This window comes from Larus michahellis, chromosome Z (assembly GCF_964199755.1).
Source record: "Larus michahellis chromosome Z, bLarMic1.1, whole genome shotgun sequence".
Classification (NCBI taxonomy): Eukaryota; Metazoa; Chordata; class Aves; order Charadriiformes; family Laridae; genus Larus; species Larus michahellis.
This window is the reverse complement of record NC_133930.1, coordinates 680,271-703,256: the sequence shown is the minus strand read 5'-3', so window position 1 is coordinate 703,256 and position 22,986 is coordinate 680,271. Positions and strand designations below refer to the sequence as shown.

Genomic DNA, 22,986 nt, shown 5'->3' with positions numbered 1-22,986 from the left:
ACCCTTGCAGTGCCGTGCATCCCTGCAGTGCCGTGCATCCCTGCAGTGCCCTGCACCCTTGCAGTGCCGTGCATCCCTGCAGTGCCATGCATCGCTGCAGTGCCATGCATCCCTGCAGTGCCCTGCACCCTTGCAGTGTCGTGCATCCCTGCAGTGCCGTGCATCCCTGCAGTGCCGTGCATCCCTGCAGTGCCCTGCACCCTTGCAGTGCCGTGCATCCCTGCAGTGCCGTGCATCCCTGCAGTGCCCTGCACCCTTGCAGTGCCGTGCATCCCTGCAGTGCCATGCATCGCTGCAGTGCCATGCATCCCTGCAGTGCCCTGCACCCTTGCAGTGTCGTGCATCCCTGCAGTGCCGTGCATCCCTACAATGTCGTGCATCGCTGCAGTGCCCTGCACCCTTGCAGTGCTGTGCATCCCTTCAGTGCCGTGCATCCCTGCAGCGAGCAGCAGAGCGGGGCTGGGGGCACAGCGTGGCTCACTGCCCCTTGCTCCGCTCCAGAGAGGCGCCTCTGGCGTGGGACCGCTCATGTCCTTCACTCTGGGATCTTCTGTTTCGCTTGGGGAGGGAGGTGCAGTAATGGGCATGGGAAACTTCTAACGCAGTGCCACAAACCAGCTGGTGGGATCTTTTTAAAAGCTAGTAAACTATTAAAAGAGATGACTAGCTTATGTCCTGAAGCCTTCAGTAAATTCCTGGTGGTTTAACTAGACGAAGCGTGAGTAGCAACCTGGGAGCTGATGATTTCCCCAGGCCCGGAGCAGTTGTCCCCGCGGTCCCCTGTGTCCCCAGGACCCTCCTGCCTGCCCGCACCGGCCAGCAGCCCTCCCTGGGGTGCCTGGCTGGAAAACTGGAGGTGGGGATGAAGGGATGGAGCGCACCACGCTGGCGCAAAAGCCTGCAGCCTTTCTCTTCCCATCCCCTGCGTGCCCATGAGCTCCCCCCCGCTGCCGGGCTGTCACTTCTGCCAAACTCTCACCCGCCAGGCTGGCCAAGCCCCGCTTAACTAACCCTTGCCTTGTGTTTGTAGCAGCAGTGAGCAGAGCAGGCAACCGCAAGCGCACCGCTCCCTCCCCGTTGGCACCCCAGGATTTTTCCCGGGGTTTGACATCGTTTCCCGCTGAGGCTTGGGGCTGAATTCCCGCACATTCCCAGTGGGACGTGAGCAAAGCATGAGCCAGCCCCTGCCTGGGGCTCGGGGAGATGGGCACTGGGCTCCTGGGGCTGCCAGAAGAGTGAGGGCTCAAAGGCTGAAAGAAAATACTGTATGTAGTAAAGTCAGAAAGACATGTGTGCCCTTTATGTCCAGCAAGCATTTTCGCAAATATAATTAAAATGAATACATATCTGGGGCTGGTCTGACCACAGGTCTAAGGAAGCAGTGCCAGATTTTTAAAACAAAATAACATAAGCACTTAGAACAGGACTGGAGCAGACTTTGGGTACTTATGTTCAAAATAATTGTCCCAGGAAGCCCAATTCAGCAGCCACCCAGGCTGAAAGCACTTAGGCACACTCGGGCAGGCGTTCAACAAAGCATTTAGCTGCCCAGGCGCTGCATCAGCAGAAACCCCAGGGCCTCCGTTGAGGGGAGTGACTCAGGGAAACCGCAGGGGCTTGGTGCTGAGATGGCCAGGTCCTGCCCGGGTCCCCCCTGCGTGCCCCCTGCGTCCGGTCTGGGTCCTGCTGTCAGGCCTATATGGCCACCAAACAGCAATTTCTGCAGGCATCCTCCGGCGCCGTGACAGCCCATGGGTGGTGCAGTGTCCCTGCCAGGCAGGGGTGGCAAAGCCTGTGGGACGCCCACCCCATTTCGGGTAGCTCTGCCATGTTCCTCTGCCAGGACAGCCCCAGGCCAGGCTCTGGGTGCCCCCACCGGGGCGAGGACCAAGCCCCAGGTACCCACGGCGGTGCCATTGCCTGTGTCGCTCCATCTGCAGCTGGCTCCTGCCTCTGTTGGCTGCTGCAACTGCTCTAAGAGCTGGGGAGAGGTGGTTCGTTAGCAGGGCAGCATGACGGGAGCCGCAGGTGGCTCGTTCCTCACCACCTTCCCCAGGGAATGTGTTTTCAGTACAACCAGAGACGCTGCAAACCAGCAGCCTTGGCTGCTAACCGCGGCTGAGGAGGGAGAATGGTTATGCATTCATAGATCTTCACACCCCAGCAGGCTGACAAGCGCCTGGTTTTAAAGAGACTTTAAAACTATTTTGGGTGCAGTCAGTCAGACCGAGAGCCCCTTGTGCTTGGAGACCCTAAACACCAGCTTCAAAGGTGGGAAGAAAACTGCAAAGATAGCCTGGAAAAGGTTGATTTCAGTGGGGGCAAATCTTCAAAGCACAACTTTCCTGTAATGTTAAAAAGACCGTGTCCCATTTCCATGAATAAGTCAAAAAGCGGGAACCTTTTCCTAAGGTCCTAAGCGCACATCCAACCCAATGGGTGTTTCCTCCATGGGGCTTGAAAGCGCATGGATGCTCCTGGTTTCTTTCATGCGGTGTAGCTGCGCTTCTCTCCGCTGAAACACCGACGCTCCCCTGCTCCGGCTGGTTGAATCTTTGTCTCTGTTTCAAGCACATTTCTTCTCTAATTCAGACTTTCCTAGCACCAGTAAAAATCCCGTCGGATGCCTCTGCTGGATGTAGTTTGCTCATCAGCAGCCAGCTGCCGGCCGGCGGGGCAGGGTGTCCACCGAGCGCCCGGGTAGCCAGGTCCATCAGCTGTGCCCGGGCACTGCAGGCTTCATACGTTCCTCCTTGGAGACCCTCAAATCTAATCGAAACAGCAGCCCCTACGAGTTTCCTACTGTGTGCCACTGTTGTATTTTCTAGCAAACACGCTCGCTTAAGGACAGGTATTTGTCACCAGGCAAGGACTCGGTGTAACCCGCACACTGCAGGGCAGTGGGGAGCGGCTGGTGACGTGAAAGCAGGGGACACGTCCTTCTCTGCCCCTTGGCTTCTACGCGGCTTGCAAAGCACCCTGTGAATAGCAAAAAAAGCTGGCTTTACCAACCCACCGCCTCCTTCAAAGCTTCACACAAAAAACGAGGCGCCTAATTGAGGAGAAGCGCTCCCAGGATGCGGGGCAGGGAGCGCCGTACCTGGGCCTCCCCACTCCTCTCGCCCGCAGCCTCCGGCGAGCCGAGCTTCTGTGTCAATTACAGGAAAATCAATGAAGATACTGTTCAGGACTCCTTTTCACCATTCAGCGCGGATGATATCCTTCACTTTCTAGCACTGATTCATTTACTTTCAGCCTCTCCAGGGGCTCCTGACATATTGCTATCTCTGAAGAATCTGAAGCAAGAACTGCCTTTGTTTCCACTGCAACTTGTTGGCATGTGCAGGCTCCGGGGATGGTGCTGCCAGGGCTGGGGCTTGCAGCGGGGTCAAAAGGAGAGTGGCTGCAGCACACGGCAGGGTTTTTAAACATTTCTTGCCAAAGCACCTTTCCAATGTCCTCTCAGATCTCATTTGCACAGAGATTGCGCAGGATCAGGGGCCAAAATGGGTCCAAAACCCGCGGTTGGCATGCCATCCACCTCCTCCCTCCAACTCCACATGGCTCTGGCTGAGCTCTCCCCAGCAGCAGTGACAAGGGAGCACTGCTGCTGCTCCTGCTGTCCTGCCATTGCCAACACATCCCTCTCGGAGCATCAAAGCCCTGCCTGGGCAATGTGTCCTGACAGGGCTCATCTGCCCCTGCCCCCAGGGGCTTTGCCCGTGCCCCCAGGGCCGTGGTGGCCTTCCCGTGCTGCTCACCCACTCGTGACAAAAAGCCTCTGATCCCCTCACAGCCTGTGCCCGACTGCCGGGTGACACACTGAGCGTGCTCTGGGACATCGCAGGGCCAGCTGCAGGAGGGGAAGAGGCCCACTTGCCCAGCAGCCTGTGGGCAATAAATACTCTGCTCTCACTCATTAGCTTTCACAGGGGCCCTTGGGAGGTTTCTACAAAGCCCAGCAGCTGGGGGTTCTTCTTCTGCCAGAGGAGCGCCAGAGAAGTGGAAAGGTGTATGGCACGAGGGATGTACAGTCCATGCCCCGCGATGCACGGTCAGACATAGACAAGACAAAGTGTTATCGAACCAATTTCCAAAATATCTGAAGGCGAGAAATTGTGGACGATATGTCCTGGGACACCTGGGTGGACACACTGCAGCCGGAGACGCCATGCCCTAGGTGGACAACAACAGAAACCGTGTGAAGAGTCACATAAGAAAACCTAACTCCTATATCGAAGCAGTGTTATTTCCTACATTCCCATCCTTTTCTCTCTCCACCAAAGCCACAGGCATCCCACAGGACTGGGATATAGACCTTCGGGCCGTACTCAGGCCGAACTCCCACTGAAGGCTGAAGAACCACGCTGTGACATAAAACCCAACCCTGCGAGGTCCTCATGTTCCTCCTCTTCAAAGAGAGCTTCATGCATGGAGAGCTTGTAGGATATAGCCCAGAGCAAGGATGGTGCTACAAAGACAGTATTTATTATTTATAAGGCACTTCTATGAACTCAGGGCTCAGAGGCAGAGCTGTCTATGGGGGTGAGCTTTGTAAGGAAAAAAAGGTAGCTTGAAGAAACACTGAAAGTATTGCGGCATGCAGAAGTCGTGTTCGTAAGAGACATCCCTCAGAGTACAGAAGTCAGGCTCTCTTGGAGTTCACATGAAATTTGCGGCATGATTTATGGGGCAGTTTAATTACCGGTAGGGTTCTTTTAGACGGTAGCGTGCCCTCAACACCAGGCTTTTAAAGAACAAGGGGTCTTCTGAGCCAGCACCGGGCTTTGCCTTGCCCGGGTGCAGGCTGTGGCGTAGGCTCCCGCAGCACTGTACAGGCCGTACAGTGACCCACAGTGTCACAGGGAAATGCAAATGCCACGTCCCCACGGCCCTGTGCTGAGCAGCGGGACCTTGTGCACCCACCCGGACACTGGTCCCCGAGCAAAGGCACCGGGTCCCGGGCAGCCCCAGCTCCCTGTTGGTGCAGCTTGCAGCCGTGCTCAGCCCCCATGTGCACCCACGGGGCCTGGGGGGTCACTGCAGCACTGGGGCTATTGGGGGGTCACTGTGGCTGCCAGGCTGGGCCACCCTCAGTCTTCTGGAGAGTCACTGCGGGGCCCCCCAAGGCAGTGGGAAGGGCACTCTGGGCACACCAGGGTTGTCAGAGGCACCCTCCGGGGATGTTGGGGGGGGACACCCTTGGGATGCCAGGTCGTGTACCTGGTGCTGCTGGGGGGAACACCCTGGGGCTGTCGCGGAGGAAACCTGGGGCTGTTGGGGGGCACGCTGCGGCTGTTGGGGGGCCACAGCAGGGCTGCTGAGGGGGTACCGGTGCTGTCGGAGGGGTAGCAGTGTTGTTGGGGGGCACACCGGGGCTGTCGGGGGGCTACCGGCAGTGCTGGGGTGGCACGGGGGCTGTCCGGGGTGCACCGGGGCTGCGGGGGGCACCGGGGCTGCCGGTGCGTGGGCCGGGGCTGCCGGGGGGGGGCCTGCCGGGGGCGGGGGGGGGGGGGACACGGCGGCGCTCGCGGGGTTGCCGGGGCCGGGACGGCGGGGCGGCCGCTCCCGGCTGCCATTTCATCGCGCCGCCGCTCGGTCCCTCCATTTTCTCTCCGGCAGCCGGCGGTGCCGGCCCGGTCCCCGCCGCCGTCCCGCGCCCGCCGCCTCCGCGCCCGCCGCCCCCCCTCCATGTAGCCCCGCGGCAGCTCCCCCCGCACACGCCCAGCCGCGGGGCCGCCTCCCGGCATGAGGAGCTGCAAGATGGTGCGTGTGGCCAGCGTGCTGGGGCTGGTGATGCTCAGCATCGCGCTGCTCATCCTCTCCCTCATCAGCTACGTCTCGCTCAAGAAGGACAACATCTTCGGCGCGCCCCGCGCCGCCGGCCCGGGGGGGCCCCGCATGTACATGTTCCACGCGGGATTCAGGTGAGGGCGCGGCGCGGCCCGGCGCGGCCCGGGGGCGGGGGGCCGCCATCCCATCCCTTCCCTTTCCATCCCATCCCATCCCCATCCCCATGCCCATCCCATCCCTTCCGACCCCCGCCGGCCCTCTGCCGCCCGGGGGAGAGCCCCAACTGGGCGGGCGGGCCCCGGAGGGCCCCGCGGCCACGGCCCTCGCCCGCAACGGGGATGCGGCTCCCCCCGCTCCCAGCCCCGGCCGTGCTCCGCGGCCCGCGGAGGTGCTTCGGAGCCTGCGGGGAGCGGAGGGACCCCCGGGGAACCGCGGTACCGGGCCGGGGAGGGGGGGGGGGGTAGGGGGGGGAGCGTGGGAACTGCAATGCCCCGGGGGTGCTGAAGCGGGGGGAGCAGCCCGACAGCACCGTGCCCAGCACGGCACGGCCCGGTGCAGTCCGGCCTGGTACAACCCAGTGCAGCCTGGCCTGGCCCAGGCCGGCCCAGCCCGGTGCAGCCCGGTAGAACTCGGTGCAGCCCGGTACAGCTCGGTGCAGCCCGGTACAGCTCAGTGCAGCCCGGTGCAGCTCGGTAGAGCCTGGTACAGCCCGGTACATCCCGGCACATCCAGGTGCATCCCGGTACAGGCTGGTATATCCCGGTACATCCCGGTGCAGCCCGGTACAGGCTGGTATATCCCGGTACATCCCGGCCCGGCCCGGCCGCGGCGCGGACGGCGCTGTCCGCGGTGCTGACGGCGGCCGACAGCGGGGGCGGGCACGGCCAGTAACGGCGGCGGGTCTGTGTGTCTGCGTGGGTCTGTGTCTGCGTGGGTCTGTGTGCGGGTCTGTGTGCGTGTGTCTGTGTGTGTGTCTGTGTGTCTGCACGGGTCTGTGTGCATGTGTCTGTGTGTCTGTGTGTCTGCATGGGTCTGTGTGTGTGTGTCTCTGTGTGTGTCTGTGTGTCTGTCTGTGTGCGTGTGTCTGTGTGTCTGTGTGTCTGCATGGGTCTGTGTGTGTGTTTCTCTGTGTGTGTCTGTGTGTCTGTGTGTCTGCATGGGTCTGTGTGCGTGTGTCTGTGTGTCTGCACGGGTCTGTGTGCGTGTGTCTGTGTGGGTCTGTGTGTGTGTGTCTGCGTGGGTCTGTGTGCTCGTTTCCAGGTCGCAGTTCGCGCTGAAGTTCCTGGACCCCTCCTTCGTCCCCATCACCAACTCCCTGAGCCAGGAGCTGCAGGAGAAGCCCTCCAGGTGGGCCTTCAACCGGACGGCGTTCGCACACCAGAGGTGAGTGTCTGGCCAGGTGCTGCGCCTGGGCCTCCCCTTCTCACCCTCCCTGAGGTGTCCCCTTCCCCCCAAGATTTAAGAAAATACAATCAGGGACCGCTAAATACTCTGAGCTGAGTGATTTGCCAGCGGCGAGAGACAAAGGCATTCCCCAGGTGGTTACAGCTATCTTGGAAGAATTGATTATTTCAGAGCAGGACACCAGGCTGCAACACGCATTATTTTACCAAACAGAACGTGACCCAGTTTCCTGGGGTGCAAGTGAAATTGTCATTACTTCTAGATAAATGGCTGGGGTTTTAAAACTTGAAACACATTGGACTGTAACAGCCATGAAATGCCAGGTTCATGGAGGCCAACACACGCCCAGCGAAACTTCCCAGCTGACGGCAGTTCTGAGCAAGAGCCGTGCTGCTCTGCCTTCCAGCACTGCTCCGGCTGAGGGGTGGGCAGAGCCGGGGGTTCGAATGGGGCTTAGAGCCCGGATCCACTGGAGGCACTCTCTTTGTGCATTGCCTTCTGCCTGCTGTTCACAGGTCGCACTGACTTCCCTGCTGCGTGGCAATGGAAAGGGTTTCTCCATTCCTTCAGCTTCCCCAAAGCTGCTCCTTACTTAATGGGAAGTAAAATGTGCTTTCAGTTTTCTCACTGTGACGTGAACTTGGTGGTGTCTGGCCAACCTCTTTTATTCATTTGCTTTACTGAGAGATATATATATCAGTAAATATATACTTCATACATTTTTATATATATATATATTTACTGATAAGATAGCTACTACCATCCTGGACTGCAATTTTATCCTGACAAATGCCTGCCTGAGGAGCAGGAGCCCAGACCCTCAGCTCTGTGGCCAGGCAGCTGGCAGTCGGGATGGGGCTGCTGCACCCCTGGGTGCTGGCGGGCAGGGCTTGGGCTTCTCTCCTCCCTTCTGGTCACTCCCCGGTCCCAAGTCAGCGCTGCTGCCAGCACAGAGGGCAAATAATGGCCTTCTAGTGCCAACAAACGCTGCCCGAGGCCCTGAGGAGCTGTGGGGCACGGCAAGGAGATGGCACTTTGCCTGCCCCATCCTTTCCCAGGGACCTCCCAGGCTGGCGTGACAGTGGCCACCCCTCAGTTATTGCTTCATTCCTGGCACCACCAGCTCACCCTTCATGAGTCTATCTCTGTGCCACCCCACTAGAGACTTTAGCTAATGCCTCAGGATCTGCCTTTTCACTTGTCCGTTAGCCATAACCGATAATTAGGGCACCCAGTGGGACTCCATTAATGCTTAGACATTGGAGGATGCGAGCTGGAAGAAAGGTTGTTTGTTTTCCATAAACATGAACAAATAAAGCAGTATTGGTTTTCTAATTTTATGCCCTGCAAGGGAAATTCCTGAGCAGGGCTGGTTTTGTTTGGTTTGTAAGTATCTCTAATGACCCTTGTAAAAATGCCGGCGTGCTTGCCCAAATAAGACATTAAGGAATTATGTTTACATAAATAGAGACAGTGACAGTCACTTGCTTTTGTGATTCAAAGCTCCTTAGTGAGAACACACAAAAATATATGTGTTTAAAAATCAGCCACTGTTAATTCAACTGAATATTCTGAGCTGCTTGGGCTTGCAAACACGGCGCCCACCATTGCCAACGATGGGCGGGCCCGTACCAAGGGCGAGGTGCCCGCGGTGAGCCCTGGCAGCAGACTTGCCCACCTGGCCCGTGGCACAGCACACATGGGACCGTGCTGCGCGTCGCCCCTCAGCAAGGGGACTGCGGGAGGGGTGTGCTGTTAGCTGCGCGCCCTGGGCTTTCGCAGGGAATCCGATACTTTAATCCTGATGCTGTTCCAAAAGAAACGCACACATCCTCAGCTGGTGTCAGTCAGGACCTCCTGGTAAAGCCAAGCAGAGCTCTAGGTGAGGAGCCAGCTCCATAATTCCATCTATTTGTATTAACTAAAAGCCATTGCACCACATTGCTCAGGAAGCTACTTTACTACATTTTAAAAAAAAAAAAAAGGAAAAATTTAAGTCTAGCTGGAAAGAAAATCTCTCCACCACAGAAAGAGGGGAAATACAACTCCACGTTTTCTTTTCTTTTCCTGTTTTATTTTAGGCAAGAAATCCTTCAGCATGTCGACGTAATAAAAAATTTTTCTTTGACCAAGAATAGTGTTCGGATTGGACAGCTGATGCATTACGATTATTCCAGCCACAAGTATGTTTTCTCTATTAGCAATAACTTCAGGTCACTGCTTCCCGACGTGTCGCCGATCCTCAACAAGCATTACAACATTTGCGCCGTGGTTGGAAATAGTGGGATCCTGACCGGGAGTCAGTGCGGGCAAGAGATAGATAAATCCGATTTTGTTTTTCGCTGCAATTTTGCTCCAACTGAGGCTTTCCAGAAAGATGTTGGAAGGAAAACCAACCTTACAACCTTCAACCCCAGCATCCTGGAAAAGTATTACAACAATCTTTTGACCATTCAGGATCGCAACAACTTCTTTTTAAGTTTGAAAAAGCTTGATGGGGCCATTCTTTGGATCCCCGCTTTTTTCTTCCACACGTCAGCAACAGTCACGAGAACACTGGTTGACTTCTTTGTTGAGCATAGAGGGCAACTAAAGGTCCAGTTGGCTTGGCCAGGAAATATAATGCAGCATGTTAACAGGTGTGTATTTTTGCCTTGTTTTTAACGTGTCAAAATACGTCTTTCTCTGTACAAATACAAGTGTGTTTATTTTTCTGTTCGTGCCTCATCTGGTGGGCACTGTCTCACAGGTCAGGACCTGATACTGCTTTATTTTAGAGTAAATTCAGGTTTGTTATTGCTTCAGTACGTACTTGAGTGATTTCTTTACAGAGTATGCCCGGCACAGCAGGGGTGGGTTGGTCGGTCGCACGGGGGCAGGGTCCATCCCTGAGCTCTGCTCCCGCCGCTGCTTCTGCTTCCAGAGGCGGGAGGAGGCCGGGGGGGTGAGGGAGCTGCTGCATAAGCAACGCACCACTTATGGAAGAGCTTCTCTTCTCAGTGAGCAAACGGGGATGCTGCCAGACAGCTGAAAGGTGGTCTGAGGATAAACTAATAAATCCAAGGAGGATAACGTTGCCACCTCTTTAGCAAATGCACGTGTGAGGAGAAGCCGGGGAACCGCACTTTTCTGGATAAGGCACTACCTCTCCTGGTTAAAAACCGAACACGTTCGGGAGGAGACCACAGGAGACTATCGGTCAGGGTGCTGCTAAGGTTGCTTTTCACTCCTGGTCGTTCCAGACTGACCCAAAGAGCAACCCTTGCCTTATCCAGGCTGTCACTCCCAGCGCTCATGGTCTCCAGGCAGTAACACTATGTTTTTCTTACAGCACACCTGTGGCGTTACTTGCACCCCAAACTAACGCACCTTTATTTTTTTCACAGGTACTGGAAGAACAAGCACTTGTCACCCAAGCGGCTGAGCACAGGTATTCTCATGTACACCCTCGCTTCTGCCATTTGCGAGGAGATCCACTTGTACGGATTCTGGCCCTTTGGGTTCGACCCCAACACGCGGGAGGACCTCCCGTACCACTACTATGATAAGAAGGGAACCAAGTTCACGACCAAGTGGCAGGAGTCCCACCAGCTGCCTGCAGAGTTCCAGCTGCTCTACAGGATGCACGGTGAAGGACTGGCCAAACTCACCTTGTCGCATTGTGCCTAAGAACCTAAATCTTGAAGTGCCAAATGATTGTCTAAAAAGTGCCCAAAACCGAATTAAACATTCTTCAGATATAATTCTAAAAAAATAATAAAAAAAAAAACAACCCACACTAAAATATTTTCCATAATATAAAGATCCTTTTTAGTCACCCTTGTCACTGCTCACGGAAGGGTTTAAGCATATTTAGCAGTGCAGAAGCATTTATCAAATTCTGTGGATGCTATTCATGCAGCAGCAAAGTTGAAATATTTTGCATTTATAGATACGCTACTAAGTATGTTTTAAGATATTTTCATATTTTAGCATTCCACAAAATGCCCTTAATCTCTTAATTTTATTATCCCTTCCCTATTAGATTTAGAAATGCCAATTTTAAAAGGTTTTGCTCCTCTTGTATATGTTGCTATCAGTAGCTCAGCATACATATATTGCTGTGGCCGATTGAGAAAGCCACTCTGAATTCCCGTTCATCGTCCCTTGCAAGTTCTTCAGTGTGGATCCTGATTTCCACCGCTTGCATATTTTCGTATTTACTGAATTTTACATTTTTTAAAGAATAACGTAAACAAGATGATCACAATATGGCTCGTACCTAGGCGTTTATATTGCTCTCAGAATGCTTCAGCGTTTTAATTCAGTTTGGGCCAAATCCTAGTCCAAATCAGCCAGGCGGAAACATGGTCATTCCCATCCATGTGATACTATTTGGTCTTTTGATTTTAAAGTTAAACCACCACGATAAATGGAATGGCGTTTCTCTGGAGGTGTGTTGGGTGAGAAGAACCCCAAGCCCCGGCGCAGGCACACCTCCCTCTGCGCCTGCTCTCCACACCCCCGACGACGGGGGGTCCTTCGAGAGGACGATCCCCCTGAGCAGGGAGCACGGGGGCTCCGGCCCATCCCTTTGCACCCACAGATCCCTGTTCCCCTCTCCCGGTGTGCGTGGCCCCGCCACGGTGGTACCTGGTGTTTCGCCTTGCGGAGCTGCAAGAGCAGGTACCCTCTGCGTTTCGGTGCGTCCCACCCAAAATGCCATCCGTCCCGTGGGGGCGATGGGTGCCCAGCGATGCCAAGTCTCTAAGGAGCAGTAATAGCCTTCATTAGCCCAATTAACGGCGACAGGGTAGACGGGCCGGCCAGCCCCTCAGGTCAGCGAGGCTCGGGTTGTCCCCCCGCCGTGGCCAGGGTGGTCCCCCCGAGGGGCAGGGTGCCCAGCCTGCCCTGCGCCCGGCCCTGGCTCAGCAGGCATGGCTAGCTGGGCAGGGACCCACTGGCCCAGCAGCCACGCCAGCCAGGCACCAGGATTTTTAAAAATGTTTTTTAAAGGGAAACGAGCATGGCAGGAGCGCAGGGAAGAGGAAATGCAGTTATCAGATCTACCCCATTTACATCTCTAAATCCACGGTCAGACAACTAAGTTAGTGCCCCCGTTTTCCGGTCGCCAACAGCCGTCCCAGGCAGTCACAGGAAGACACGGGTGCCTCGGTACCGCTGAAAATCAGGCTGTTTGTAGAGGGGACGAACCTTAGGGTCAGTTACGGATTGAAAATGTTGGCCATTATGACTCAGGATAAAGGAGCCTGTAAAATAACTGGGTTTCTTATTACAGTAAGTACGCTTACAAGTATTTTAACATTTTTCTACTATTCTGTATGACACTGAGAACTGACTACACACTGAAAGAAGATGCAAAATCCAATTTAAAATCATACTTTAAAATGGCACATTTTAATTTTTCTCAGCCTCTTTGCCTACAAGCAGATGTAGGAGGTGAGGAAGGAGATCTCGAGTACAACACCAAACCTGAGCGGCCCGGAGCATCTCCTGGTGCCCACCACCGCGGCTCCGCCAAAGCCGTGCCATCCCTCTCCCCGCGCCCCGGCTGGAGGAGGAGCTGGCAGCTCTCTTCCCCATTTTAATTATCCCACATTTTCTGGCTTTTGCTTTTTCAAAGGCTGTTTGGGGCTGGGGCGCGCTGTGGAGGGTCTCCCCAGTGCCACAGCGTGCACAGACCCACTCCCGCAGGGAACTGCAGCGCTTCCCTCCCTGTGCCAAGCCTGGCTCAGCGTTCCCGGGCTCCGGCTCTCCGTGCTGTCGTATCGGTCCCGCGCTCATCACCGCTCCCACAGCAGAGTACGACCTCTCGCAACTGTTATTATGAAGACATAGTTGTGCAGTGATGGTGGTGTCTTATGCCATATGGTGCCATATGAGTCGTTCTTGATATTATCACGTGTTCTTTGTGTCGTGGTCACGCGCGAGGGCCCGGGCCAGGCAGCAGCTGGGCTGTGCTGGGCGCAGACCCCCCGCATGGTGCGAGGACAGGCATCCCCAGGGAAGGACCAAGCCCCACCGGCCCCTGTGGGCCCTCTTGGCGAGGGTCTGCGGGATCGCCAGGCGCCGGGACGGTGTGTCGGAGCGGGGAGCTGTGCGGCCGGGAGCAGCCGGGCAGCACCAGCCCTGACTGAGTCCCGCGGGAACCCTTCTCCAAGCGCTGGAGTACGCGGGCTGCTTTTGCCCAAAAACCAAACAGAGGAATTGCACAGGGAAGGAAGAGTTCTGCACTGGTTGTCAATGAAGTACCGCAATTAATCATTTCTGGTATCGTTTCCTGCTGAGCTGTAGGGTGGACGCATGTTGGCCAAGGCGGGCGGATGGCTCTGCACGTCGCCAGGGCGCGGGGTGAAGCTGTGGCCAGCGGCCAGCTCAGCAAAGAGTCCACTGGGGGAGAAGGGTCGCCCCGAACCCCAAGTGATGCCTGTTGGCTTGTGGTTAATGCCAGGTATTTTAATTAAGAGGCACTTTATCAATTGCATGTAGGGAGTGACCATTTTTAATCAGCAGATTAAGGAAATGTGAACTATTATCATTATATTGGCATGAAAGTGGAGGCCAGCGTGCTCTGTACAGTTTTTGGCTGCTGGCTCCCACTGGGAAATTGCATTGGCAGATCCTGCTTGGCTGCTGCACAGCGTCTACGTGACATAACTACTTTAAATTAGATGTAGTCGCGAGTAAACACTCATTATCCTAAACAAATGTATTTCCATCTGCGCACTTTGTGCCCTTTCTGCAGTGGGGATGCTCAGCCTGGGGCGAGGTGGTTCATCACACATCTCCCCCTGCAGCTCCTCCCTGATGGCATCGGGACCGCTGCAGGGCACCGGGAACAGAGGAACCTGCCGTGTATCCGTGTAACTGGGATGGCAACATCTCCAGGGTCAAACTGGCCGCGGGTGCACTGTGAGCTGCCGGGAAGCCACAGGGGATGGGCCACCTGCTGTGAGCCAGCCCTGTCCCCAGCGTCCCCAGCGAGGGCTGGTGGCAGAAGCGGGTTTCCCCGTGCTGAAGGCGTGTGTGGTGGCTGCACCTGCGCGGCAAAGCTTGTGTGGAGCTGGTTCGGGCAGAGCTGCAGCCTCCTGCCTCTCCCAGAGCCCCTGCATGCCCGAGGCCTCGGCCGGTTGATCCTGAGAAGGGCAAATATTCTCTCCCCTCAAGCTACTGCTTTAGAGCACCCAGGAGAGAAAATAAAATATAAAAATTACAGGCTGAAACCAAAACCCTAAGTTGCCCCAGGGCAGTTTTTTAATTTTTCATCATTTATTTTAAAAAATTTGAATTGCCTTCCCAGTCACAATAAACCTGGGGAAGATGCCCGCGGTCGGGATTTCTGTTCTCCCCACAACTCGCAGCCCCAGCCTGTTCCCCACGGCTGTGCTCGGGGGGGGTCTGGGGCGCCCCACTGCACCCCCAGATTGTGGAGAGGATGGTGACAGAAAGGGGTTTTAATGCACGGTACCTTAATTTGATCCTGCTTAATGTCATCAAAGGGAGTGTCTCTCTCAGGCTCGTCCCGTTTGCGGCGAGGTCCCGGGATGACCAAAGGCAGCGGACCCCGCTGCGGGGGCTGTGGGGGAACACCGGTGCTCTGCAGCCCCCTCCCGCCCCTGGAGAGGGACGGGACCCCCCCCCTCAATCCCGGGGATGGCGCTGGCAGCGCAGCTGGAACTTTCCAGAGGCACAAAGAGGCACTGAGCGCAGAGAAGGAAGCACGAAAACGACTGCAAATATTCGGAAATGGGAATACAGAAAAATTATTGACAGAGCGCCATATTATATCATTGATTTTTAAGCAAAACTCCCCATCGATTTTTCAGAACCACATTGAACATTTCAGAATCATTGATTTTAATGGGGAGTTCTGCCCCAAAATCAATGGCGCAATACAGCCCAAAGTAAATTGCTTCTTAGTATCAATATTTTTTGTCTGAGCTCTGGCAATGTGGAAAATCATCTTAAAATGTGCATCTTTTGTTTTTGCCTGTTTTCCTAGATGCTCTTTGAATTCTGCTTTTATAGAGAGACGGAAGGGGAAGGGCAGCTTGCGCCGGCCGGTGGGACCAGCAGTGGCCCAGGGTGGGCTCGGACCCCCCGATGCCTCACGCTCAGACTGGGCTCTTTCCCAAACCCCCATTTTCAGGCTGGTTTTTCTGGTGGGACCTCGCGTTTGGGGCACTGTGCGTCCTAGAGCGGCAATGTGGGGGTGACCCCCCGGTGTTTGCGCTGACAGCTCTGGGCTCGGCGCCCTTTTCTCTCTGCGCCGGGCGTATGGCCCAGGTAATTCTGGTTTTGTAGAAAATCAGGTGTCCCAAGCTGGTCCCCGCTATGGAATGTGGGTCCGTGAGGCAGGGAGGTGCCGGCTGCCGCCCTCCCTGCCAGGACGGGACAGGACCTGCATTGGGTACCGCCTTGGCCGGACTCTTCCTTCCCGTCTCTTTGGCCCAAAATCTTCCTGCCTCTCTCTACCTGAATGAATTCCTGACGGTTGAGGGACAACGCTCGCTGTCATTACTGAGCGTCTAGGCAAGCGAATACAGCTAAATGAGCGTATGTGTAATGCGACGTGATCAATATTTGTGAGTACGGAACATTTGAGTTTTCAAAGCCAGGAGAGGCCCTTCTGACCAGCGCCAGGGGAAGAGTCCGGCGGGACACGGAGCCCACTCGCCCCCAGGCTGCCAGGACAGTGTCCCGCACGCTGTGGCCACTGGGGGCGAGCGGTGGCCGCATCCTGCTCCATCCCCTCTGCCGAGGGGCCGTGGGGTCCGGGGGAGCCGGGGATGGGCACTGTGCAGGGGGGGTCTGGCCGCCGGGCAGGGGGTGTGAAGAGGGGGTGTACATAAGGGTGGAAATACGTGTGTGACCTTCTCTTCTTTTACACATCTTGGGTTTGTATTTGCGTTGCTTGCATCTTTGCAGTGAATGGTAGCAAGATACATTAAAACGAAGTCATTTTGGCTACCGGTTTTAATTGTGGAGTATACCAAAAAGCAAGCGTTTGTGAAATATAACTAACTGTGAATGGAGGTTGCAAAAACAGGTTGTTTAGAAAAAAGCAGGTTTTCTGTAAATGAATGTGTCTTTATTCTAATGGCTATACAGTTCAATGCCTGATGGAGTTGTTTTCAATAAAAAGAAGATAAATATTTTAAAAAAAGAAAAAAAAATGCCATAATTGTAATAAAGGATTCATTATTTGACGGCCATACTTATTTTTCTTATTTTTCAATGGCTAACGTTCACAAAGGGCCAGGGCACAGTCTCAGGTGAAGGGCAGAGCCGCACACGGTGTGAAATCCGTTGCAAGCCAAGCTGGTGTCCAAGCCTGGCTCCCCGGGAGAGCCTCTGCGGCATCGGCAGGACCGGGACCGGGCACGCAGGCGGGCGCCTCCCCTGCCAGCCGCGGCCACGCCGCACGTCGTGTCCCCAGGCACGCTGGCCAGCGAGGCCCTGGCTCTTCTCCTGGCCGAGTACCGCATCCTCGTCCTCAGCATCGCTTGTGGAGAACAACGCGGCGATTCCTTTGGGATCTCTCAGCAATGTGGTTCTTTGGTGTGAATGTGCCTGCAACATTGACTCGTGCCAAAACACAATATTGAATGCGTTGTTTTTAAATAAAATGTTTTATTGTGCATTGAAAGTCTGTAAAACTCAGCTGCGTCCGCTTCTTTCTTCTTATTACTTCCTGAACTGTCAATAGTAACGAAGGGGCTGCGCCGGGAGGGTTTCCACGCTGTAGGCACACTCCGCTGAGCACCAGATCATCATTTTAATGAAAAAGCTTTCCATATCTTAAAGGATACGCTGTGGGGTTGGAAATGTGCTCAAATTGTATGAAAGCACACCAAGGACACTCTCCCCTAGCAAAAATACGAGCACGGCTTCGTGCGGCCCACGCTGTATTTGAGGTGCTGGCCGAAGAGGAGTCGGTGGTGAGAGGGGTGAGGGTTTGGTGCTGCTGGTTCCTCTCAGGACACCGTGACAGATGCTCTGTGGTCGACACGGCGTGTGCTTTGGTCTGCCTGGCACACAGGCCCCCACAGAGGGTCCCAGAGCTGCCCGTGCCGCTCCCCGATGTCCATGGCCCGTGGTCTCGGCCCCACATCCCCCGGCCAACCACCAAAATACATTTAAACGCCACACTCCCGTACAAACTGGAGGGCTCACTGTCCCGGCACCTGTGTGGCTGTTTCCAGAGTAGGGCTAATAGTCTGGGCAACCAGTCATCGATCTTTGAAAAATGCTTCAGGAGGTAATGTTTGGTGCAATATAAACGAAAAAGCATTACCTGTCTATGCTACTTGCGTGCTTCCCACCCCTGATATCTAATGCATCCATTACATTTATCCTCGAAACCACGGTGGTGCCCCTGTCGCCGCTGAGAGGCAGGACACCGTGCCAAGCGTGGGAGGCGAGCAGGGCTCGCCTCCTGACTGCAGGGCTCGCCGCTGATGAGGGTCCCTGCCACGGCTTTTCTCCCCGTCCTGCCTCCACCAGTGCCACCGAAGCCCTGCTCGCCGCGTGGGGACTGTCGGGACCCCATGCCCCGGCCGGGGCCAGCCCTGCCGGCTCCCTCCCCGCCAGCATCACTGTTTCCCAACACTTCCCACAAACCAAACAAGCTGGGGCCCTCCTGCTCCCAAGATAAATATTGCAAACTGGATCCAGTTTTAATCTTTAACCATGGTCCTCACCAGCCAAGTGTGCCATCAGCCACGCCGGCGCGGCCACGATGCCCTTCTCGCAGTGGGGGACGGGGTGCACCGAGGCAGGGGTGTCTCGTGAGAGGTGTGGAGCTGAAACCCCCAAGCGAGCAACCACCCACCCACTGCCACGGTCCCCGCCGCAGCCCAGCGCCTCCTGGTTTTGCCACGCCGTGCCGCGGGGACTGCACTCCCCATCCGCAAGAGCTGCTGCTTCTGCCTGGTGAGGACGCCCGGGGATGGGGACATGGGGACTGGCAGCTGCTCGGGAAGCCCCTGGCAAGAGCAGCCTGGCAAGCACCACTCCAGCTGGGATTTATTGCCCCAAAACCCAATTTCTGGTGTAGCGATGGGAGAGGAAAAATCCTTCCCTTCATCTTCCCCACTGAGAAACCCAAGGGAGGCTCCCCAGAGCCTCTGCCCCTCGGTGCTGGAGGCGAAGGGTGCCAGCGCTGGAGGCAAGTAGCCCAGCCAGGGTTTCGCTTGCCCCTGGTAGCCCCTGAGCCCTTTTTCCTTTATCAGTTTGCACTGTTGAAGCTGGATTCATCTTTCTCAGGCATGTTTTACCCTCTAAACTGCCCCCTGAAGAACTCAGGGAAAAACATCCCATATTGTCCGACTTGTCTTTTACTTCTAAATAGCTGAAATCCGGTCTGGGAGGAGAAAAATCACAAGGAAGGTTGGTTCTGCTTCTCAGGAGCAAAACTTAGTTCCTGGGCAGCAGCTACGCCTGGGACCAATACGAGTTTAGGTCCCCTCTGGACCCGCGTCCAGCTGGGAAGATGTCACTGGGGGCTGGAGCCGGCCCCTCTGCCCTCTGCAGAGAGGAAAAGAGGTCCAAGAACAATTTCAAAATACCAAAAGAAAACACTTGCAATATTTGTTTAAAAGCAGGTGAAAACGATGTGTGCCGTCGCTGCCCAGCTCCTGCCAGCTGTTTTAAGGGAAGGCTGGGAAAGCCAGGTCCCGCACCAGCGCGAGGGTGTGTGCAGGGCTGCGAGCGCAGGTGATGAACCCCCGGACGTGCCCTTTTCGGGCGGTTTGGGTCAGCCAGCCAGCTTTGCAGCGCTGAAGGGCCAGGCCCTTCTCTTCCCCGCGCTCAGAGATGGCTTGTGGGTGCTGGAGGAAACCGCAGGGTCCAACCCCTGGTGAACAAAAGAGGAGAGGAAATAAAATTCAAATACCCTGGGGAGCCACAGACAAAAAAAAGAAGGATGGCAAGCCTGGGGCGAACGTGGCCAGGCCAGGTCAGCCCCAGGTCCATCCCGTCCCAGCGGCTCCTGGGCCCTGCACCGCTGCCTGGTCCAGGGGAAGGGGAAGCGGCTCGGGGAGTCCTGGCTGCAGGCAGGGAGAAAGAGGAAAACTAACAAAGAAACCTCCCTCCCCCAAGAGCAGAGGGAAAGCCTCTGGCAAAGGCAGCCATGCAGGCAGGGAACGCCGCTTCCCACTGAGCAGCCAAAGCTCGTTAGGCTGGAAGCAACGAGCGGCCGCCCCGGCTCTCCGGCATCGCTCCTGCCAGCCCTGCCTGCGCCACACGGCCTCGCGTGGGTGCCAAAGGACACGCCAGCATCCTCCATCACGCAGGGAGAAACATCCAGGGGAGCGGGGGCCTCGGGGGGCCGAGGCAAGTGGCACGCGCGGGGCAGAAGGGCAGAGCTCTCCCCTCGCACCGCCGGCGGAGGACGGGCACCGTGGCGCCCGAGCGGCGCCGTGCCGCCACGTACCCACCGCCCTGCTTACAGCTGCCCCCGCCGCCCTGCTATTTATACGTTTGGGGGGCTGATTAGCCATGGAAAGATTTTGACATCAATTTGGCAAGAGGCCAGAATTAGGCGCCACGAGGTGTAATATAACATAACCGCGGAACGCAGTAATCAGGCGCGGGTTTAAAAAGAAAAGGTCAAAGTCGGGCCTTATCTCCTGAATTTGGAAAATATCATTTATTCAGGCAAAAAAAAAAAAAAATCAATTTCTCATCTTTCCTCTGTTAACTTAAAGAGAGCATAATTGATCGAAATGAGTGGCGCAGCGAAGGCGCTGGCAAATGCCCCTGCCAGCTGCACACCCCCCCCCGCCATCCTGCGCCCCACCACGGCAGGCAGACGGCCGCCCTGCTCCCTGCCACGCTCCTGCCGCGCTGCCCCGGTGGGGAACCCCATCTTATGCCGACCAGCACACACCCCGGTAAAGCCGAGTACCCCCCCAACCAACAAAAAGGGGGGCGAGGTGCCTACTGAGAGAGCTGAATGCAGCTGGCTTTCCTCAAAGCAAAGGGGATCGATACACAATCAAGTAAAACAGTGCCGTTCGTTTTTTGTGCAACAAAAAGTTGTATTTCCTTGAAGTTGTGAAACGTGGTAGAAGATCTTTGCAAACCTATGGAGCTAAAATACAAAGTATGATTCATCTTAACTTTTAGGTAACGTTTCCCACTCCGTAAAGAGAGTGCTGGTAGTTCCCAGGAGCGGCAGGAGGGGATGGAGTTGAGTACCTAAAAATGCATGGCATGTCCTGCCACCAACTCACGCTTGTGTGGCACCGTTGGAGTGCCTGGTCCCCAACCTCAGCTCTTCTGGGAAAGGGGAAGGGAAAGAGAAAGGAAAAAGGGAAAGGGAAAAGGAAAGGGAGAGGGAGAGAGAAAGGGAAAGGAACAGGGGAAAAGGAAAAGAAGGAGAAGGACGCTGGCACATCTGCCTGGCTCCCATCGGGGTCTGCCTACCCACTCCCCTCCCCGCCTGCCCGCCGCCTCCAGAGGGCTGCACTCGCCTCTCTTTTCCCCAAATCAACTGCAACTTTTGCCTTCCTTTAGGAAGGACAAAAAGATTTCACGCATAACTTGTCCTGAACAAAGGCACCTCACGCCAGGGCTTTCTTTTTTCTTCTTCCTTTCTTTTCTCTTTTCCACCACAGGCTGACAAGGGCAGGGGTAGCTGGGGTGGGGGGAGCTTCATTTTATACCCACTTGGTTAGTGCCAAAAAGCAGTTGGAAAACACCATGAGCTCCAGAGACACACGGCGGAGTGGAGAGAAACAGATCGTTAGCCTTTGGGATCCATAGCGGAAATCTGTAGGGAAACTGGGTGCTGTCATCACAACCTGCTTGTAAATAGGCTCCAGCTGCCCTGGAGAGCGGCCTGGTAATGTGCGGTGTCTTGCCTCGGAAGAATATAAAATACAGCCATTTTTGGACTGGGTTCAGCCATTTTCACTCGCCAGCTGCATTTCTTTACAAGCCCCGCATTATTTCTGCATGTCCCAAAGCAGAGAGTTGCCCAGCACCCATCATCCATCCCTGCCTGTACCCAGGACCAGGGGGCGGCTCAGCACCCTGCCCACACCGCGCTGCCCACCCTGCCCATGCTGCCCACACCGCGCTGCCCACTCCACACTGCCCACATCTCCCCACAGCCCCGCACCGCACTATCCCTGCACACCGCTCCCCCTTGGCCCTTTTCAGAATTTTACTCCCCAATGTCCAACCGAGGCTGAACTCTTGCTGATCCTATCAAAAAGGTGACATCTCCTCCCATTTCCCCCCATTTTGTTACCAGAAAGACAGTGTGGGGGTGGGACCTTTACAAACGTAGAGATGGTTATCGGGGCCCGAGATAAGGATGACATAAAACGCAAGGACACGGCTGCTCGGAGCTGCCGTCGCTGCGTTACTGATTAAAGGGCAGGAGGCGGCGGGGGGAACAGCAGAGGAAACCGCATGGCTGGCAGCAACTGCATGGCCTGGCACGGCATGGCACAGCGTGACAGTCTGGCACAGCGTGGCTCGGCATGGCAGACGCCGGCACAGCCTGGCACGGTGTGGCACAGTCCAGCTCGGCCCATCCTGGGGTGGCATGGCACGGCCCGACATGTCTCGGCACAGATGCCCTGCAGTGGGGTACGCGGGGGGCACAGGGCCTGGCCAGAGCAGGCAGGTCCCTACTTGCCAGCTCTGTGCTGGCGGCTCCTGCCCCCACGGGCGCTGCTCCCATCAGGCCCCCCCTGCCCACCCCCTCGCCTGCCCACCCCCTCTGTGGCCTGCCTGCCCGCTCCCATCCTTCCACAGCCCCCGCGGTGCCACACCGCACCGTGTGCGGAGGCTACAGCCACACTTGGAGCCCCTCCGTGAACCCATGGTCTGCCCGGCAGGAGGCCGGTGGGGTCCGCAGGGGGGAGCGCAGTGGCACCCCTGGGGACGGGGCGCTCGGGGACTTTGGGGGCTGTGAGGTGGGCGCTGCGCCGAGCGAAGCCGGCTGCCAGTAACGTGCTGGGCCGGCACGGGGGCTGGCAGCTCGCAGCTCCGGATCGATGGCCCTGCAGTCACACACCAGATGGTTTTGGCAAGGGCAAACATGAATCAGTTGAAGCCCGCTCGCTGGACGCCGGTGGGTGCCTGCCGGCTCGGACGCCCGCAGCAGAGCTGTGGGTGCTGCTGCCCCTTCCCGCTGCCGGGGGACACGTCCCTTCCGCAGAGAGAGGGAAAAATGTGCATGTCTGTGCGCGGGGTGTGCGTGCACTAGGGAGAGGAGCCGGGCAGCCGTGTGAAAGCAGACTGACACGGGTTTCTTTTGTCACCGTACCAGGTCACCTACGCCCGTGAGGTGTTTTTACCAAGCCGTACTTTCTCCCATGTTTAATGCAACTAACGCGGGTGGACACCGCGCCTGGCTTTGGACCAGCAAGAGGGGAGGCAGAAGACCGTGCGGGGACCCCCGGGAGCCGCAGGCTGGGGAGCGGGGCCCTGCCCGCGCCTCACGCTGCTCCGCCGGGGACCAGCCGAGCCAGGGCGCGGGACGGGGCGTCCCTCCGAGCCCCGCGGCGGCCCCGGCCCCCGGCCCGCTCCGGGGTGGGATCTCCCCGCGGGCGCGGCGGCCGGGGCGCTGTCTGGCCGGGCCCGAGCAATGGTTCGGGGCTCACCGGTCCCCATCACCGCCTTCGCACAAAGGCGACATCTGCGCCGCCGGCCCGCACCGGCACCAGCACCGGCACCGCCGGGCCGGGCGGGATCGCCGCCTGCCGGGACTCGGCGCAGCCCCGTTCTGGGGAGCGGGGCTCCGAGGAGGAGGCTGCGGCGGCTGAGGGG

The 22,986-nt window shown here is 56.7% G+C and overlaps 1 protein-coding gene across 1 annotated transcript; it reads left to right on the top strand.

Moving 5' to 3' along the window:
• The first annotated feature begins 5,518 nt into the window (after positions 1-5,518).
• On the top strand, positions 5,519-11,606 carry ST8SIA3 (ST8 alpha-N-acetyl-neuraminide alpha-2,8-sialyltransferase 3). Its single transcript, XM_074570193.1, has 4 exons — positions 5,519-5,927; positions 7,054-7,176; positions 9,279-9,836; positions 10,584-11,606. Exons 1-4 carry the CDS (start codon positions 5,749-5,751, stop codon positions 10,864-10,866), a joined length of 1,143 nt encoding a protein of 380 aa, XP_074426294.1. The 5' UTR covers positions 5,519-5,748; the 3' UTR covers positions 10,867-11,606.
• The last annotated feature ends 11,380 nt before the right edge of the window (positions 11,607-22,986 follow it).

Bases quoted from the DNA above. Each gene is read 5' to 3' on its own strand.
- ST8SIA3 (XM_074570193.1), top strand. From the start codon at position 5,749: ATGAGGAGCTGCAAGATGGTGCGTGTGGCCAGCGTGCTGGGGCTGGTG. The intron at 5,928-7,053 runs GTGAGGGCGCGG...GCTCGTTTCCAG, and splicing joins ATGTTCCACGCGGGATTCAG to GTCGCAGTTCGCGCTGAAGT. The intron at 9,837-10,583 runs GTGTGTATTTTT...TTTTTTTCACAG, and splicing joins ATAATGCAGCATGTTAACAG to GTACTGGAAGAACAAGCACT.